At 38.0% G+C, this 21,072-nt stretch overlaps 1 protein-coding gene across 2 annotated transcripts in view; it reads right to left on the reverse strand.

Annotated features, from left to right (window-relative positions):
* Positions 1 to 5,120: 5,120 nt before the first annotated feature.
* The window catches only part of LOC149034232 (uncharacterized), a 52,362-nt gene continuing 36,410 nt past the window's right edge, over positions 5,121 to 21,072 (reverse strand). The window contains exons 1-2 of one of the 2 annotated variants that reach the window (XM_089194568.1): positions 17,216 to 18,070; positions 5,121 to 5,902 (exon numbers count right to left, since the gene is read on the reverse strand). In XM_089194568.1, the coding sequence (XP_089050694.1) occupies positions 5,693 to 5,902; positions 17,216 to 17,353 (348 nt within the window). In that variant the 5' untranslated portion in view covers positions 17,354 to 18,070 and the 3' untranslated portion in view covers positions 5,121 to 5,692. Of the gene's footprint in view, positions 5,903 to 17,215; positions 18,071 to 21,072 lie in introns of those variants that run through there. The other variant, XR_016183136.1, reaches the window with a different exon arrangement.

Consider the following 21,072-nt stretch of genomic DNA (forward strand, 5'->3'; position numbering starts at 1 on the left):
AGCCAGAAACCGTAATACAAGCATAAGAAGCCAGATAATTTTAGAATTTTGGAACATATGGAGCTTAAATCTTAGTTCTTTTGCGGGCAACCAATAGATATATCGGCCGACAGCCGACCGATAAATGTGTCGACCAATATAGTCTTAAACCATCGATACTCGACCGATACTTGACCGATACATGACCGATACTTGACGGATACTTGACCGATACATGACCGATACATGACCGATACTTGACCGATACATGACCGATACTTGACCGATACTTAAGCGATACATGACCGATACTTGACCGATACTTGACCGATACTTGACCGACACTTGACCGACACTTGACCGACACTTGACCGACACTTGACCGACATTTGACCGACACTTGACTGATACTTGACCGATTCACGACCGATTCACGACCGATACTTGACCGATACTTCACCGGTACTTCACCGGTACTTCACCGATACTTGACCGACACTTCACCGATACTTGACCGACACTTCACCGATACTTGACCGACACTTCACCGATACTTGACCGACACTTCACCGATACTTCACTGATACTTGGCCGATAATTCATTGCCCCCCGGGAGGGAGGGTTTATTCCACGATAAAAGATATAAAACTCTAATAAGTAATATGATTACCCCATAATTTAGATGTAAATTGCGTGTCTAGAGTCCAGTTTTAAATTTCTCTTGTGCCGGCCATGGCGCGTGTCGTCTCCGGCAGCGAATTCTAAGTCCTTACAGCGGCGAAGTAACGAAGAGACCTTAGACCATGTTTTGTACAACTTACTTTAGGTATCAAAGCATATTTGTGCCCCTTTAATTAAGATGCATGTTCTTTACTTGAAATGAATTAGCTGTAGTGGTGGGTGTCTTCTTTTGAAAACATCTGTCTATCGTAATTAACATATCTTGGGTGAGGCGACCCTTTAATGTGTTTTGTAAACCAATCAAATTGAGCATTCTTTCTTAATGAAAGGTCTTTGCTATAAATACATGTCATACCTAAGTACACGGTCCTTTACCCTCGCTAGTTTTTCAAGTACATTCAACCTATTGACTTTGCCTGTTACTTTTCCGGAGATAGATGTGGTGTGAGAATTAAGGATCTGTGTTCACTTACAGTAGATCAAAATTATGAGATGTACAACGCACGATGTTTATTGCGTTGGAGACTTACTACACCCTTTTCAAAGGTTAGGTTATATTTGGTTTTATTATCTGTGCTTCGGAAGCTTATTTCCTTGGACAATGAAAGGCATTTTAACTTTTTTCCGCCGCCGCTGTCATTATTCTTTAAAAAAGTGTCACCGACTGTCGATAAAGAGCACACAATTCGACTATTTAAGGGTTAAAAACCTCCAGTTTGAGACATAACGGCAAACGGGACGTCGGTAGAGTGAACTCGCAATACTTCCAGCCGCACTTAAAAAGTTTTGATTTCTATTTCGTTCTATATCAAGCGCGTGTTTTTAGTAATCGTCAAAACATGTACAATTCTAATCCTATTTGTTCTCATTGGACCGCGAGTAAGGAAATTTCATTTTCCGATAATGTAGTCTTCAACGCTGGTGTACTAAATGGTGGTGACGATTGAAAATATAGATCTGTTTCGAGATATTTGTCCGACAAAAGCTTAATAGCGTATGCGACAATACCAAATGGCTTTATGGGTTAAAGTAATTTACCACTGCTTGGTCGAAGTTCTCGTTGCTTCAACGCAATAGAGAGAGATAGCATGAGCACGCATGTTCATGGATTCTCCTTCCTTCCGGCTTAGACTGTGAGCTTCGATCAAACAAAAGCTACATATTGTAGCGCACGATTTTACGCTCTTGTACGACAACCTTTCTTGAAATGGCTGTTTACACTCTCTCCTCCGTAGCGGCCTATTTGTGTCACAAGTAGGCTGGGAAGAGAGAAAAGAAAGCGCGCTCACATTTCTTTGGAGGGGGGACTGGTGGAATAAAGGGGGGACATAAACGGTCACTACGCGTTCGAGAGGTTTAAACACGAATTATAGGTGCACCAACAATTATAGGTGCTGCACGATTTGTGCGTCGCAATAAACATGGCGACGAAGATCGCACCGAGAACCTGGAAAAATAAATGATTTATGGAGCAAAACAATGGCTGTGTGCAAGTGTTTTAAAAAACATTAGTTAATTTCCTTACTGTCCTCCGTAATACAAGATATATACTGGTAACTGCAGTTTGTCATCCAAAAAAAAATTACATTCCAAAACTCAAATGTGAAATAGTTTTTGATCGCATGCATTTTAGCGAAAGCTTAATTGACTTTCTTTCCTTTGATTTGTAAAAAGGCAAGATTTTTCGAGTGGTAAAACTGAGCTCTCCAATTTGAGTGGATGGAGAGGGAACTACTCACGCGCCAAGAGAGTAGCGCGGTAAAAGTTTTGTTTCAATTTTTTTTTCTCCCAAAGATGTGCTAGGGTTTTCCCGAAAACATTCCTCTGTTGGAAAAATGAGGGGAAAAAAATGCTTGCAGCTCGAAAATTCCCCTCAGTCCCCTCCCCCATTTAACATTCTTATTTCCGTCCATTAAAAATAATGAGGATCGTGGAGATTAAGATAATAATTGCTTCACATTGCTACACATCTTTCAATCATTAACTTTATTTCAGGATAATAATTTGTTATGGTTTTGTACAATATAAAAGTGGATGTGTAATTAATAATTATCAACAGTTCACTATCAGCTACGAAGTTCGTTCCAAAAGCAGTAATTTTTGGTTACTCGTTTTCGTTTTCAAAAAAGGTGCAACAACCTTATTGTATAGCATTCTATTATCATTATGATCTACATTTAAAGCCTAAAGAACAGTAACAACAACCAAAATTCCTTCAAAACTTAGTGATCTAAAACATTTTCTTGACACACATTAAAAGGGCCTTTTTCTTTAAATCCTAACAGCAATTTCTTTTAGCTAAAATTTTACTCTGTTAACACATTGCTAAGTATAAACTGTCCGTGGAGATGAAAATATTATAAAAAAACAAATACACAGAATCTTATTTAACCTAAAACCCAAAAAGTAACAGCGTCGAAGAATTCAAGCAAGTAACACCTAATAACAACAGACGTTCTAGGGGTCATAGCCGGAAAGAAAAAAAAATTAAACAAAACTGAGAGTAATAGAAAAAAAAATCAATAGTGGTAAATAATCAATAAAATCACCGTATTTACTCGTTTGAGCCCCACCCAGAATGAGTGCCGCGGCACTTATTTGAGGAAACTAATTACATTTGAACATAACCATAGTGTAATCTTTTTCAGTTTGAAAAGGCTCCTTTATAGCCATCTCTTTTTTTTTTTTCCAGAAATATGATGGTTGTTGAATAAGCTCCGCTCTCTAATGAGCGTCCCGCACCGAAAAAAATAAATAAACGTGGCGCTTCATAGAGTAAATACGTTAAGATAATGGATCAACTAGTTTAATTAATTTCTTTAATTATTTTCCCATATAAAAATCATCCTCTGGGTAAAACGGGAGAAGCTTTTGCTCGGTTTTTAACCTACTTGATTGGGCGCGATAATCACTGAGCGCTTCCCTACATTTCGATTCAATTAATTTCATCGACACCTTACCCGTCTTTTCCTTAACCAATTGGACCACTCTCTCGTACTTTTCTTTGTCGATGATTCTGAGTTCGCAGATGCCTATAAAGTCCCTGAGGGTGTTCCGTGGGACACCAGAAAGTCGCATGGCCTCTGCAAGGGAGCACTGGTTCTCTTTCATTGTTTCGAGAACGCCGAGTGAGAACGAGTGACACACGGGTACAAACAGATACATACGGGTTACATACGAGTAACATAGAAGTGCGAGTACATACGAGTCAGATATGGGTACATACAGATACATACGAGTTACATTTTATTACATACAAGTAACCTACGAATATATACGAGTAACACACAGGTAACATACAGTCAAATGTGGGTAATACGCACGAAACCTACAAAGTAAAATACGAGAAATTGGACCTTTCTCGGAAACCTTCGATTTATTTTTACTACTCGGTGTATTCATTGGTTCAAATGATATAGATATAGAATGTGAACCGCGAGGCACCCGTAATATAAATTATAATATTTTTTTAAATAAATGTTTGGGTGTGGGTGCTGGAAGAAGACAATACTGCCGATACAATAAATCCCCCTGGGTTACTACCCTTTTAAAGGAAATTTGGGAGTCCTCACGGGGCAAAGAAAATTTGACCAAGTGGGGATTGAAGCCACGACCTCCGAATTAGATCTACCGACTGAGCTACGAGACCAGTACGGGAGCAGGTCGGGGTAATTTAGGTAGTCAATCGCAATAAATGTGCAAATGGTATCATATGTACAAAACGGGGTAGTGTGGGGAGAAATTAGCATTTGAGGGTGTGTTTGCGTGTGCTTCGTGTGAGCCTATTGCTGCATAAAATAGCAATAACATAAATTAATAATAAGAAATACAATGAAAATAAAAAAAATGAGAAATAATGAAATAATAATAAAAAATAATAAAATAATACATATCTCGTTTCTCCCCAGGAGTCTTTGCGTGGGTAGTTATTTGAAGTTGCCCAACCCCCTACCCACGGGAAAAACTGAAAACTTCAAACATTTTCCACCCTAGGGTCACAAGGGCCGATCTTGTCCCGGGTATTACCTCGGGAGGGTGGTAACCGTAGGAAATCAGCGTTGTTGTTCAGCCTACAGGATTGAATAGTATTTGAATTTATTATTAGTTTTGTTATTGCTATTTTATGCAGTAATAGGCTCACAGGAAGCATTAAGGAAGGTCTCTTCCCAGCCCCCCCAGCCCCATCACACACGCAGACACACACACCCTCAAATGCTAATTTCACTCCATACCGAGCAGTGAAAAACAAATCGACGATTTCCGTTAAAGGTCCAATTTCTTGTATTTTACTTTGCAGATTTCATGCGTATTACCCACATTTGACCGTATGTTATCTGTGTGTTACTCCATGTATTCGTATGTTACTTTTATGTTACTCATGTGTATCTGTGTGCGCCCGTATGACTCGTAATTACTCGTATGTACTTGTATGTTACTCGTGGTGCTCGTGTGGTGTTTTAGTCACTATCCTTTGAGGATCAATTGAACACATGTAAGCTTATTTGCAACTTATCTTCTTCTCGCAAATGGCTATAGCACGTTTTATTCTCTTCTCTTCCATCCCAGCAAGTCGATCTCACCGTAGTGACTTCAACAGAAAAATAGCGCCATCCGAATTATTCCCAAAATCTTCGGCAAAATCTGTAGCCAGATTAGAGCCAAAATGCCAAAAGCTGTGCGCATTTTACCTTGAAAATGTTAACAATAAATGTGTAATCAAGAAATGTGCCCATAAAGAGATTCACCTCGATGCCTCGTATACATTATATTTCATTTAGGTCTTTTTTACAACAGAAAACATATCAAACAAAATACATAGGAAACATTACATCAACCGCATTTCAGTTTATAATACCCACTTATGTCCTGCACCTGCTACGAAACAGTCTTTCTTAATTTGTTTCTATATATTCAACACGTTTTAATGAAATTTGTCTCTTCTTAAGCACAGTTCCAAAGGGGACATCGAACTCGAGGAGAGAGATGGGTTCTTTGGCTTTTTGACACACAGTATGACCCCGTTCGACCGTATTTACAGCTTGTGAGAAGGCGAGATGCGCATACTCTTTTGACCATTATCCAAAGACACGTACAACCAGGCTCTTTGGTTTATACTGATGAATGGGCGGCATACAGGCAAATGCAAAGGGTCTTGGGTTTCAATCACCAAACGGTTAATCACTCGGTTAACTTTGAAGACCCAATCACCGGTGTCCACACACAACACGCGAGAGCAATTGGTCTGCAGCAAAGGAAAAATTTAAAAAGATGAAAGGGATCACAAATCCTAACTTCCTACAAGAATACCTTAAGAAATTCATGTGGAGAAGATGGCATGGTGAGCTTCACCCGAATGGCTGTTTTGGACGATTGATGAAGGACATAGCAGAACAATATCCACTTTAAATACCCAGGGTACTCCCATATACATGTATGTGCCGCGGGGGTACGGTTTTGGCGGTTATCGTTTTGCCTCTGTTAGCATTGTGTTTTCGTTGTGATCTTTAGATAGGATATGTAAATTGTATCAGCTAAAAAAGTGCTGTGTGTAAATGGCCAGCTAAACAAAAAGCAAGTTCCGCTAAAATTGTCAGCAAAGCGATTTTATCGAGATTTGTGTTTTGAAGCGGGTGGTTAGCCGTTGTTTAGTTATTGTTTTTCCTTGAATAGGGTGTCATATTTCGTGTTTGGACAATTCTCGTTTGTTTCATCCTTAAAGTGGGACAGGGTTTAAGACTCTTCGAGGCACACACTTATTCAAAATTTACGGGAGTACCCCCCTCCCCCGAAACGGGACAGTTCCTGTGATCTTAGTGCAACATTGGTGCAATTTGGTATTTTTTTCAATTTTAGACTCAGAAGCATATACGGTAAAAACCCGCTTATGGGAACCTAATTTTTTCCAAGCAAGGCTAAGAAGGTTATTATAAAAGATGGCGCTTAACTGGAAAATTTGGCTACTCAGTTTCTTTAACAGGTTCTTGCTTTCAAATAGACTGCGAGCAGTCTCTTTTCCTGTGAAATCTCACTAGAACGAACGGGGAAAAAAGCGGACGTGATCGACGAGCGCTGAGGGGCGAAGCCGTGATCTGCGAGCAGCAGGGGCCAGTCACAGCGAAAAGAGATCGCAGCTTGGCCACTCACCGCTCGTCGATCGCGCCCACTGCTCGCAGTCTAGTTTTCAAAATAAATGAGTTGTTTGTCATTGGAGGGCGTGGCTTATTTTTGGTATTGTATGCATAATATGTTAAAAATCCAAGCATATATTTACCAAGTTTACAAAGCTATCCAAGATAAACAGAACAAAACGCAACATTAATACATGGAACTGTGTTGTTGCTTTGACTGAATTTCTCAAAAAAAGAACCTGTTTCAAAGTTGAAGGCTAAAACAGGTTCTCGTGTAAAAGGAGTTTTAATGGACAATTTTTGTCTAACATTTTCAGTTAATCTATTTTTTCCTTAAAATCTAGGTTCTTAAAAAAGGGTTTTTTACTGTACCTGTAATAAACTCAAACATTGCGATAGTCTAGCACACTCGAGTTATTTTACGCGAGGTATTTTGAGCATTTGACGTCATTTTTCCCTAATTCTCAACCAGGCTATAATTGGAACGAGATAAAGAAATAGCGACTGTAACTTCTCGGAAATAAAAATACAAATAAAAAAAAGATTTCTGATGGTCGTAATGGATTGATATTTAGCAAGGTATTTTAGACAGTCATATTTTACACGAAATTATAAAAAATGGATATCGACAGTTTGATCGTAGTAGCACTTTAAAAACATTACTTTCCCCCTACACTTCTGGAGGTGGAAGTCTACGAGAAGTTTCCATTTACCCACTTTTTGTTTAGCAATTTATCAAAGCTTTGAACATCTATCATCTTGAGGCCTCCTTTATCGTAATCATTGATCATTTGTGTCCTTTTAATTTTTTCCCCTTTGCTTTCCCAGAGAAAGTCATATAGCAAGGTATTGATTTCCTTAAGTGCACCCTGATGTGTTGGAAGAGAGATTAAAACATGTACAATTTGGGATACTGCCAAAGCTTTTATGATCGTGATTTTACCAAAAAGAGTAAGTCTCCTTGGAGCTATGCGATGTTTGGAGAATTTTTAATCCAAATGGCAAGAGGTTTATCTGGAGGCAAAGACAACCAGATATTCATTGCAGACTTTATTTCGTTTTAGTAAATCAAACTACACTACTTACCCGCTTATAAGAATCTGAGTTCTCAGTTCTAAATGTACTCGTAGGATGTACTCATGTGAATTCTAATTCAAAACCAACATGTACATACTACCGTTTTTCATAAATTATTTATACCAAATTTAGAGATTTTTATAGTTCGTACATGTTTAAGTTCACTACTTTTGAGAGTCATGCCTTTTATCTTTGCCTGAAGATCTTTAAGGTTAATTTCTAAAACAGGAACCTGTTTCAAATCTAGGCTAAATAGGTTCTTATGTAAAGGGGGTCTAAATTGATATTTTTAGGCTAACAGGTTCGTGAATTCTAGGTTCTTATAAGTGTATTAGTACTGTATTTCCGATAGGTGGGTGCCGCGGAGTTCCCTATTTAAGGATAAAAAAAATTGATACCGTTGTTACGGCCCAAACACCCAAAAAGACGCTCTATTCTAGGTAAAATAACAATAATAAAAAAAAACCGACAACGTCTGACCTCGCACTGCAAAAAGAAGTCTTTATTAAATCGCTTTGCTTGAGTTTAACCGCCTAGTTCAGTTTCAAAAGATCATTTACTTTTCGTTTAGCTGGGCAGTTACACACTGCAATTTTAGCTGATACAATTTAGGTGCATCCCATCACCGACATAAACTGGACAGTTAATATTGGTAACGTTGTACAAGCAATATAATGTTGAGGACCTGTTAGAGCTATCAGAGCTAGGGAATAATAATTATTTTAGGTACGTTGGATTAAGGGCAGCATGACATCAGGGATAAAGCATAAGCCGGTTAGTTTTAGGAATAATGGAAATACGTTAAGGTACAACATTAATTACACAAGAGCGACCAACTTTACAATGTATTTTTCCATTACCAAATCGGAACATATATCGAAAAAACCTCGCACTCTTTCTTAGCCTGACCGACACCTGACCGACACTTGACCGCTACTTGACCGATACTTGACCGGCAGTTGATCGCTACATATCGGCCGATGCATCGGCCGACAGTCGGTCGATAGTCGGTCGATCGTCGACCGATAGTCGACCGATATATCGGTCGACTGTCACCCGATATGTCGACCGAGTCCACCTATAGTACACATGATCCGTGACGGTTTGGCAGGTAATGTCAAAGGTCATTTAATCAATAGCACAGCTCAAGTCGATGAAGGTTTACATCCGTATGTTTCTTTAATAGAGGCCCTGGAATCTATATTTTCCTGCATGAATTATGAATCATGTTTGCTTACAGTTGAATGTAACACTGTGGCTATTTTTAAAATAAGCAATACTTTTTTTTAAATTTTTGACTCGCACAGCAGAAATGTTTGGGGGCAATTTGATACATCAGGAACTGCAGTACAATTGAGAGTATTGTTAGCTGTATTGAAGCAGTTTATCCTTACCAAACAGTTGTGCCATTCGAAATAAGGGGTGTTAGAGTTTTCACAATGGACTTAGAGGCTGGCACTATGCATAATAATTTGCATAGGATTGGAGAACCATGTCAGATAAGTGCCCCAATCACTATGAATGAATCTCACAGAGTCAAAGTGCAAGATTTGTAATTACTGAATAGACTTGAGCCAGAAAACAGGAAGAAACTAATTGATAAAACAAGTGAAAGGAAAGCAAAGAGATTGGAAAATCAGGCTGTCTATAGAAAAGAAAAGAAAAAGAACGAAACTGCAGAACAAAATCTGGGTTCAATTTGATCAGCAGTGTATTGGTAGAAAAACCCGTCAAGAAAACATGCAACTGTATACTCAAGGCATTGATAAGGCATGGACACCAGTGAAACCCATAACTACACAGTTTAATGTTGGCAGAAATAAAACTGCTTCTATTGTGAGGAAACAATTTCCATTGCGCCCAGCAGCAGCTAAAACTGTCCTTAGATCTCAAGGTGACGCTGAAAGAGAAATTTTTGTAGATTTGGAAAGCCCCAAAGCAATTCCTCATATCCATTATATAGCCCTCAGTAGGGTTACGTCAATAGAAGGACTCCATATACGAAATTCAAGTGAAAACAACCACGCACAACTTTCATCTTCTTTGAAATTCATCTACAATATTCCAAATGACATGATCAAATTTCTTTTCCTAATGCCCAATCCTTACATCGGCACTTCTTGGACTTCAAAAATGATTTCAATTTACAAGCATCTGATTGCAACATTATCTGTGAAACTAGGTTTTCTCCGTGGGATGATGATTCTGTATATCAAATCAATAACTTGCTACTATTTAGAAATGATGATGTAGTCAAAGAGCAAGGGGCGAGACCTTACTATGGCATGGCAATCTATAGTAAGAATATGTTTGCCCTTGGTTATCCTAAAAAGAATAACCTTCATGGAGTTGAAATAACAATTTTTAAACTACATGATTATAGAAATCTGATTATTGCTGGTATTTACAGATATCCAAAAGTAACTTTACAGAATTTGTATAGGGCCTTGTCAGAACTCATTGATTTATTGGCTCATGAAAGGTACTCAGTAATAATGGGCGACTTCAACACTAATTTGTTTGATGTTTCACAAACTCATACCATTTTGAAAATGATGTTTCAACAGACAGGATATCAGCAGCATATAAATGAATATACAACTGACAACAGAACACTCTTAGACCACATATATAGTAATCTACCCCTCCAAAGTACTATTACAGGTGTTTCAGAAACTTATTACAGTTATCACAAAGGGGTGTACATTGCAATTGATAAAGGTCAACTAAGCTAAGCAATGTCTTTGCAATGTCTTTGTTTAATGTGTCACTATGCCTGATGTAAATCAAGTAGTGACACATTACACTTGCACAGAAAACAGAATAATTTAGTGAAAGTAAGCAGTTGCTGCAATCAACAAAATGATCATTACAGCAACTGCATTTTTTGGCCTTAATACCAGTTTGCTGCACTAAAACCATAAAAAGTTACTTTAAGGTTACATACAACAATCATAACTGCGCTTAGCGACAATCCATCATTCTTGGGTATATTTCAAAACTATCTAAAATCCTCTTTCAACTATATAACTTTACGTAAGTAAAACAATTATTGGTTATTTCCCTGTCATTTAATTGCTCAACCCCTAACCTTCCCCTCCCTTAATTTCTTGTTTCATCCAGTTCTTAAGAATGAAGCTTCTGATAATAAGTATCCTCTGTAAGCATTATAGTTAAAATTTTCTTTCTTCTTACAGATACATTCTGCTGTTTCACCATGTCATCAGGGAAAATCCAAAAAGCACCAAAAATGCACCTCCAGTTGATGTCCAGTCTAGAACTGGCTTCAGAATTGGTACTGTTAATAGTACTAGGACTACCTCTGACACTAGCACCTTCACAGTCCTTCGCACAAGCTCTGCCACTACCACTGTTAAAGCTACAGTCACCAACTCTGCCATTAACACTTTTGCAGTTCCTCACACAAGCTCTGTCACTAGCCCTCTTAAAGCTACTGGCAGGACCTCTGGTATTAGCAATTTTACAGTTCCTTGCTCAAGCTCTGCCACTCGTACTCTTGAAGCTACTGGCACTACTCCTGGCATTAGCATTTTTACAGTGCCTCACACAAGCTCTGCCACTGGTACTCTTAAGTTACTGGCACTACCTTTGGCATTAGTACTGTTATAGTTGCTGCCACAACCTCCGACATTCATACTATTACAGTTACTGACACTACCTCTGGCATTAGTATTGTTACAGTTGCTGCTACAACCTCTGGCATTGGTGCTGTTAGAGCCACTAACACTGGTAACATTACAGATTCTGGCACTAGTTTGGGAACTGCTCTTGTTGGATATGTTCATAATGTTTCCCAAGTTAAGCGTAACAAAAGGAACACATTAAACTATTCCACATTTACATTACAAGTGAGAGAAAATTCAATGCAGGATGCATTATGTTATTCAACAACAAAGCGAGCCATTCTTGCTGAAAAAGAAGCCTGTCAAACCCCAATTAAAATTGCTCGCTTCACAAGAACTGCAGATCACACAAAACTTGTGGTCAACGATATTGCTCACGTGACAGCACCAAACAGCTTGGAATGTCCATTTCAGTTCTGTCAAAACCTGGGCAACCAAACTACCACAACCTTGGAAAAGCTTGATGAAGCACCAGAAGACAAACTGACAATCTTTTGCAAAGTCCTCAAACTTAGTGAAACAAAAGTTGTTGGGCGAGCCAAATACAATGTCGCCAACGCAACAATAGCTGATAACACAGAGAAAATTACCTTAGATGTGTGGAATAACCTCCAGGGTCGGCCAGGGGGGGTAGTGGAATACCAATATACCCGAAAAAAAATCGACAAAATACCCCAAAATACCCCAAATTCCTCCAAATATACCCAAAAATAATCGAAGCTTTGAATACTTTATACCTGAAATTCAAAGAAAGTGATATACTGAATACCCATATTTAAGCTGCAATATACCGTATACCCGATTTAAAACGCCCCTGAATACCGAATACCCAAAAACCCTGGCCGACCCTGAACCTCATTCCACAGATTCAAGAAAATAAAGTGTACAAATTCACAAACCTCAGTGTGCGCTTTTGGAATGGGGTACGAAAGTTGAAAATCACAACTAACAGTGTCGTCTTGGAAACACCAAATCCACTACTGGAGGGTTTAGAAGTAGAAGACACCTCAAGCCCATACCAAGAGACAACTCTACTACTTTCAAGAATTGAAAGCATTGAGTCAGTGGAAAAATACAAGATATGTGGTCATTGTGCAAAACGTATTATTCAAGTTCAAGGTCTGTTAGTTAACTGTGATCACTGTCATCATAAACTCAGGGCATCAAGCTGGCCAACAAAGCTCTCTGCATCAATAGTTGTGAAGAATGAAAGCACCAAGCTTTACCTATCAGTACGAGATCATGTATTGCAACAGTTGTTAGGCCCTTATGATCCTGATGACATAGATACAAATCACAGAGAAGAAAAACCTCTTTTCTTAGAGAAAATAGCGATCACCTTCACAGATGGCAACAAAGTAACATCAATTACAACCACCAGTACTCCATCTTAAATCATACACCTGTTACTTCATATAACACTGCAACAAAGTAACATCATGCAGTCACAACTAACAGTACTCAAGCTTAAATCATAGACAAGTAACTTCATATAGGAATGTTATTGAAGAACCACAAGTATAAAGAAACTGTATGGTTTCATACATTCTTCAGTGGATCAAAACATATTCCAAATATCTGATGAACAATGCATTTTGTTAGATTTGTTTACATTTTGTGTTGATAGATTTTTAAGTTCATACATGTATAAGACTGTTACTGAAGTGATACTGGTATCAAAAAACTGTTCAAGTTAAAAATCCTTTCAGACATCCTTCAGCAGATCAAGAAATATTTAAAATATTTGATTAACAATGCATTTTGTTACATTTGTTTAAATTTTTGTGTTGATAGATGTACAAGTTCATACATATATAAGACTGTTACTGAAGTAATACTGGTATCAAGAAACTGTTAGACAATGCTTTCAGACATCCTTCAGCAGATTAAGAAATATTCTAGATATCTAGTTAACAATGCATTTTATTAGATATACTGTAGGACTGCCACTAAACTAATTCTGGTATCAAGGAACTGTTTGTTGCTCAATACTTTCAGAAATCCTTCCGTAAATCAACAAATATTCTAAACCATATCTGATTAACTGATGACTTTTATTAGCTTTGTTTACATTGCTCTGTTCATAAATGTATAACTTCATACAAGAATGTTCTTGAAGACACACAGGCATCAAGACACTGTTTATTCCCCAGTGCCTTCAGACATCCTCCAGCAAACCAAGAACTATTCCAAGCCATCTGATTAACTGATGCCTTTCGTTAGATTTGTTTAAATTGTTGTGTTGATGCATGTATAATCCGTATAAGAATGTTGTTAAAGAAACGCAGGCATTAAGAAACTCTTCGTTACCCAATGCTTTCATACATCCTTGACCAAAATATAAATAAATTGAAAATACTCAAAACACAACAAGTGCTCATGAAACCACTTCTGAAAAACTCTAAGGTATTAAACTTAAAATAAACTTTCTTGACTTTTTTTTCAAAGCCTCACTTTCTTTCAATAAATTAATTTTAGTAGTTGATTTTATGTTTACATATCTATTCTTCATATTTGAAATAAAATGACGAAGGATCACTTCAAAACTCCTTCCTCAGACATTACATGTCCGACCATGTACGCACTGCGTACCTATTTTTGATTATTGCGATGTTGTTTGGTCCAGCTGCAATAAAGCAGATATGGAAAGTCTTGAATCTTTGCAAAGGCAGGCCTCGAAAATTATAGTTAAATCTAAATGTGGTACAACATCCACCGACTATCTTAAATTTCAGAGTTTAGAAGATCGCCGTAACGCTCATATTTTAGGTTTAGTGAAGAGGTTTTTAAATAATAATGAACCACAGTTTTTAAAGAATTATTTTAAGTTGAATAAGGAAGTTATTTCAAGAGAAACAAGAAGAAGCAATTTTGTATACTTACCTGCAGTAAGAACTGAGACCGCCAAGAAAAGTTTTTATTAAAATGGCTCAGTTGTGTAAAATAATCATTTAGTAAATAAGAATTAATTTTAATTGTTATACTGTACTATTATTAACTTATAGTTACTTAGTTTCTTATTTTTTATTTTGAACTTTTTATTAGTTGTAATCTAGGGCTCCCATTGATAACAGATATACTTTTAAGTATTCTGAAGGGATTACCCTAGTTAAATAAAGGTTTCCTACTGCTATTGTGTTCGTTGAAGTTGTTAGTTTTACTCAGTAAGGCCGCTTGCGATCATATTTCATATTATATTTCTTCTGATCATATTTCATCATGTCGCACGTCATGCAGCCTCTTCGCCGTTTGGCATTAATTCAGCACTAGAGCATTCTAGCAAATGTGAGTTTTGGTATTTTGTAAGCTTCATCATTATTTTCATTGTAATTTTACTAAGTGTATTTAGTTTAATTTAAATTGTAATAGGTTTTCACTTGTTGTTTTGTTTACAGTTTTAAATGATGCTACCAACTGGTCTGTTGTGGAAGTATTTGACGACGGTGATGACAAATTACACGCATTTGACCTGTTGTTCAATGAAATTCTCGATCGTCACGCTCCGATTAGATCAATTAAAGTTCGTTGAAAACCAAATCCCTCCATAACGGAGGAGAAACTAATGATCCACATGCCTGGTCTACCAATAAAAACCTCTAACACCAAGTCAGGAAGTCAATCTGAGCAGCAGAGAGTGAATTCATCAAAGATCAGATCCAAAACAACCCACGGAACACAAATTGTATTTGGAAGGCATTCCGGCTCTGCATCCCTAAAAGATCAGTCTTCCCTAAAGTTTACAGCAAAGAGGACAAGATCGTGGCGGATACTTTCAATTTTGTTTTTGCGTCAGTTAGAAAATCAACCAATTCCAAAATAGAATCTTTGGCTGAAGAGAACAACTTCAACTTGAATAACAACATCTTTACTCCTAGAAGTTTTCCGACATCTGAGCAATTTACATTTCATTCTGTTGAATGTAAACAAGTCGAGGACATTTTAAATGCAATGCCTTCTAATAAGGCTCCTGGGATTGATAAAGTGCTAACTCGAGTCATTAAAGACTGCCTGCCGATTATAATCCCTTTTGTTACATCAATTATCAATGCTTCTCTTTCATCTTCAACATTCCCAGGGATCTGGAAAACAGCCGAAATCACACCTATTACCAAACAAGGCAATCACGAACTTCCTAACAATAATAGACCAATTTCGCTACTACCTTTGTTGTCAAAGTCTGTGAGAGAGTCGCTTATAATCAGTTTGTCACCTATTTGACAACAAAGAAGAGGCTGACGACAAAACAAAACGGAAGCAAAAAAATGGCACTCTACCGAAACATCATTACTTCGCACGACTGATGCATTTCTTAAAGGAATAGATAATCAGAAATTAACTGCCTGTGTTCTTCTAGATATGAGCAAAGCGTTCGATAGTGTCGACCACCAAATACTGTTACGAAAACTACAAGACGTTGGCGCCTCAACTGGTGTGTTACAATGGTTTAAAAGCTATCTCACAAATAGATATCAAGTTGTACGAATTCACTCCACTGTTTCCAATCCAATACCAATTGAATATGGAGTACCTCAGGGTAGCATCCAGGGCCCCTTATCATTTCGTATATACGTTAATGATCTGCCAGAAGCTCCACGGAATTGCTCTACTGAATGCTATGTAGACGATACAAAGTTCTTTGTTTCTTTTCATTCACAAGACACCCAACGGATTGTTGAGGAGATGAACGAAGACCTCGTTGGTGTGCGCAACTGGTGCTTCAGAAATCGGCTATTACTGAATCCAGACAAGATGAAATTAATTGTTTTCGGGAGCCAACAGATGACTTCGAAGCTCCATGAGTTTCGTTTGTCTTTGTTGGGAAAGGACATCTCCACTGTACAATCAGCCAAAGATCTCGGCGTGATTTTGGATTCGAACTTGACATTTGATGATCATATTAAGACCACAGTAACGGAGTGTATAGCACGCCTCGCGCAAATCAGCCGTGTCACAAACACTGTCTTGACAGAACGTCGTTGTTAACTGTGATAAACACCTTAGTTTTCAGTAAGTTGTACTACTGCTCGAACGTCTGGGCAAATACCACAGAGAAAAATATACGGAAATTGCAGGCTGTGCAGAACTTCGCATGTCGAATCGTTAGTGGCGCGAGAAAGTAAGTTTGTCTTGGTTACCCGTAAAGGGCCAACTATACTACCGCCAAGTTACCATGGCTTTTAAATGCATTTCCGGACACGCCCCCAAATATCTGACGTCACAATTCATTACCCGCAAGCAAGTTACCAAGCGTACAACTAGGAGAGGCCAAAAGCTTAATATACTTCTTTTTAAAACAGCCTCAGGACAAAGAACATTTTATTACAGAACTATTGGACTTTGGAACAATTTAGACCCCTTTTTAAAATCAAGCCGTTCGGTTCACGTTTTTAAACGTATCTTAAAGAATAAGCTTTTAGACAATTTCGTAAATATTCCCTAAACTTCATTTATTTTCAGTTTTTCTCGACTACAAAGTTTAGATAACGTTGTAAATGTTTCTTAAATTTAATTAGTTTTAATTGTGTAGTTATTAGTAACTTTAGTAATCTAAATAATTGTTCCTGAAAAGCCCCATTGGGGAGGTAACAATAAAGTATGTATGTATGTACAATAAAGTATGTATTGTTGAAATAGAATATATCATTAAGTCGCATTAAAAACTGTCTATATTTATTGCTGAAAGTCACCCGTGGCAGCCACACCTACTTTATTTCTTTTGCAGGCGCCACTTGATGCTGCATTTGAGCGAGTGCCCAGAAAGAACGGTATAGTGCCTGGCTGCACTACCATGGTAAAGCAGAGGGATGTACTGCAGCACTCAATAAATGCAGCCTCTGCCCACATTGTTCTGCAGGAAGAAGAGGTCCAGCTTCTGCAGTGCCTGATGCATTTCCAGGTGAGATGCTTGAATTACAAGAATATTAAAAAAAAAAAAAAAAAAAAGAAAAAGATGTGATATGAATATTAACTGAACATTCGGTTTCATTTCAGAGAACCAAACCACGATGGATTTTAGAAGAGAAAGGTGTTTTTTCCTTCTGCTGGAGGGGAGAAAAGTGGAGTGACATCTGGGAGCCACACCTGTACAGCACTGAGTCTAGGTGCTCGAATGGAAACAGGTGGAGGGCGCATCTATGATCTGCGGGAATGTCCTTAGAGCTGGTGTCCGAAGCGATGCCAGTGGTAGAGGAACAAGGTCAGTGAATCATTTAATAATTAAGGATAGATTCTTGCTCTTGACTCTGGAATGCAATTTAGAAGATAAATGATCACTGCTGACAACAAGCCAAAGTACTTGCATACAGCTAACGTATTTTACAACAACTATCAATTTCGTAGGAGTGAGGAAATCTACCACCATGTCTAGACTGAAACTCCGACCCTAAAATCTGTTAAAAAGATAATCAACTTTATCATGATTCACCACAGATCATTTATGACTTTACGCTTTATTTCTATAGAATAGCGTTGATGCCTGATTCATGTGAAGGAAAGGTGTTCCCTTTCCCGGCGAAGGATATCAGGAAGCAGGAAGTCACAGCAAATGTCCTTCTTTCCTGATTATTTTCAAGTTTTTCTTGAAATATTATATTTTGAAAAAGGATAAGTAATGTTTCTATGCAATAACTAAGAGAGGTAACTGAGTCGAAAATGACGATGCAAAAAATGGTAATCGTGTACAAGAATAGGCGATGTGATAAGAGGTGAGCAAGCTTACATTTAGATTTAAGAAATACAGTCAAATGAAAACGTTTGTATTATTTTTTCATTGAGTTCCTCCGCTTTTCAATTGTATTTAATACCTCTCTTAGCTCTTACCTGGAACATTGAGTGACATGAAAAGATCCCTTCACACAATTATTGATATAGAAACGTGTGCGTGATTTTAATGCAGTCTAGATCCTTCTCCTTTTACTTGACTTTATTCACTCTTGTAAATTAAATTTTGCATTATAAAAATTTACTGACAATATAAAGAGGAATTGTGCAAATGAAGAGCCTGGAAGCTTAATAGCTTAAATTTTACAATCAGCTTCCAGTTTAGTTTAGTTGCTTAAATATGATAAATGCCAGAGGGAAACAGAACTATACTTAGAGAAAAAATGTCAATAATAGTAACAGTGCAGAAGGAAAGATAGCCACTAAGACAAATGTTGAGAGTGATGCTCTGACAGTTATTTTTTTTTAACAAAATAAAAATTGTTAGGTTATGTCGTTAAGTTAACTAGGATTTTTCTCAGAGATTTGAGAAACACTCACGTCAATTTACCCCTAGATTAACTAGGAGGTTAACAGCAAACTAAACATTTGTTTAATGACTGGTTTATAAATCGAAAGTCGCCAAAATTGCAAAGGATGTTATATTCTTGAGTTAGTTTGACTTGTTTGTTTACTTCACTATGTTTCACGTGATAATAAATGCTTAGATAAATGCATCGCTAACCCTGTCTGACACGATTTTGAATTTGTGAAAAAAACAAAAAAAAACCTTTCCTTACATGACATGAATTGAAAATAGCTTTTTTCTTGACAGGACTGGGTACTACTTATTCCATAAGCGGAAAGGAGGTAAAAGGGGTTGGCTGCTAGGAGAGAGAGGTGTGCTGGGGAAAGGATTGGAGAGGGACAAAGCCAGACTTGAGCCTGCAATGCTGGATGGGTGGTGCAATTGTCAGCGGAGTTATTTATTGAGGTGTGTTTGAAGTGTGCATGCCATAGTCTACGAGATGTTTTTTGCTCATATCAATGTTTCCTTTTGTTTTATTTATACTTTTTAAAAATTTTTGAGGGATTTTTTTGATACCTACGACTTTTACCCACACCCACGACCCACAGCTTCCACCCACAACCCATAACCTGCGAAAGTCAGCCATATTGCCGGTCCTTTCAAACAGAATCTTCTGCCTCATGATCTTGTCATGTCACCATTACAAACAGTTCACAAGTGCATTTCCTCCGAATGGCACGTTGTGATGGATCTATGTTTCCAATATGCAGCATCTGTTAGTAGCAGCATTCTTAAAGATCACTATTTAGATTATGTTCGGAATCAATTGGTTGCTAGAATTTATTATAAACAAAGGAACTGCTCGTTTCATATAGAAGAAAGACAAAACGAGCATACCAGGAATTCCCAATTAATCCAAAAGATTAGAAATATCTTGGCTTTCGATGGAACAGTTTTTTGCATTTCTTCATTTCTTTCTAGGTGCCTCTTCAGTATGTGTTCATCTGCCCTGTCAATTAAAGAGTTATTTGGCAAACTGGGTCTATAATCATTTCCCGAAAAAGACTGTCCCTTACGTGGACGATTTGCCTGGGGCTTCTCATAGATACGTAGCAAATCCTCTCAGAGGTACCTAATGATCGTTCATTGGAACTTCATGCGGAGTTTTTGCAGTGGCTCCACCTTTCCTCCTTCACAAGGCGTAAATTGCAGTTATCACTGGGAAAACGTTTCTTTGTCACTGCTTGCATCTGGCTAGGCGTGGGCAAGGAGAGGCAAATCAGGTCAATAAGAAACATGATGAACAGTCTTATAAAAGAACATGCTAATCATCCTGACAAAGAATCGCTGAAGACGTTCCTGTGTGAAGCTGAGTTCGAAATCAACAACAGACATTTGACCATGGAAACAATAAATGACCCTCTTTCAAACCACCTTTATCACCAAGTATTCTGCTCACAGGAAAGACAAGGCTTACGCTGCCTCCACCTGGCGAGATTAAGAGAGGAGACCTTTACTGTAGCAAGAAAGGGAGATGTACACAGCATTTAGCACAAGAATTTTGGTTAAGGTGGAGTAAAGAATATCTCCAGCAGTTGCGAGCAAAAACTAAGTGGGCAAGGTAGTGTCTGATCTGTCACAAGTAACAGCTCCAAATTGGAAAGATCCGTTAGCAAGCTTGTGCTGCTCATGGAAATGCAATAGGGATCGGGATTCCCCAAAGAGGAGCTGCAATTTTTCAGTATCCCAGGAAGAAGTGAAACAGTGATGATGAGGTTTGCACAATTTCAGCAACTTTAAATTCCATCTTGACAAAATTTTGTTATGAGCATGTGGTATTTCAAAGCTAGGGCAACCGCACATGGCAGGGTAAGCTTTGTATGCCTGAGAACAATCTCTTGCCCCTCTTTCACTAGCAACGACTCTGCATCAATAATTTCAAGGCGTTGATATCTGATCAACTCACTTTAAAAGCAATCAATATGAGTAGTCTTAAGTTTCTACAGGAAAAATAATGATAAATGCTGTGACGGAACAGTGCTCAGCCCTCTTTGGTTAATTTCAAAACGATAAAAGTGAGTACCATGCCAAATAGGACTTTTTCACTTTGTAATTCAATGTCTCAGTGCAGAAATTGGTGTATCAGGTAACACAGGGGAGTCTGGAGCGACTGTCATCACTGTGATATACCAACGAGTGTGCACGCAGTTGGGAGATCCCCATCTCTTGCTTATTTACTTGTCCCACTGGCACTTTAGATGAGACAGAACAAAGAGAACTTCCTCTCAAAGTTCTTCATTCCTGTTTCTCAGCTGCATAATTAATACAAAGTTCG

This window comes from Pocillopora damicornis, chromosome 14 (genome assembly GCF_964200805.1).
Source record: "Pocillopora damicornis chromosome 14, jaPocDami1.2, whole genome shotgun sequence".
Lineage (NCBI taxonomy): Eukaryota > Metazoa > Cnidaria > Anthozoa > Scleractinia > Pocilloporidae > Pocillopora > Pocillopora damicornis.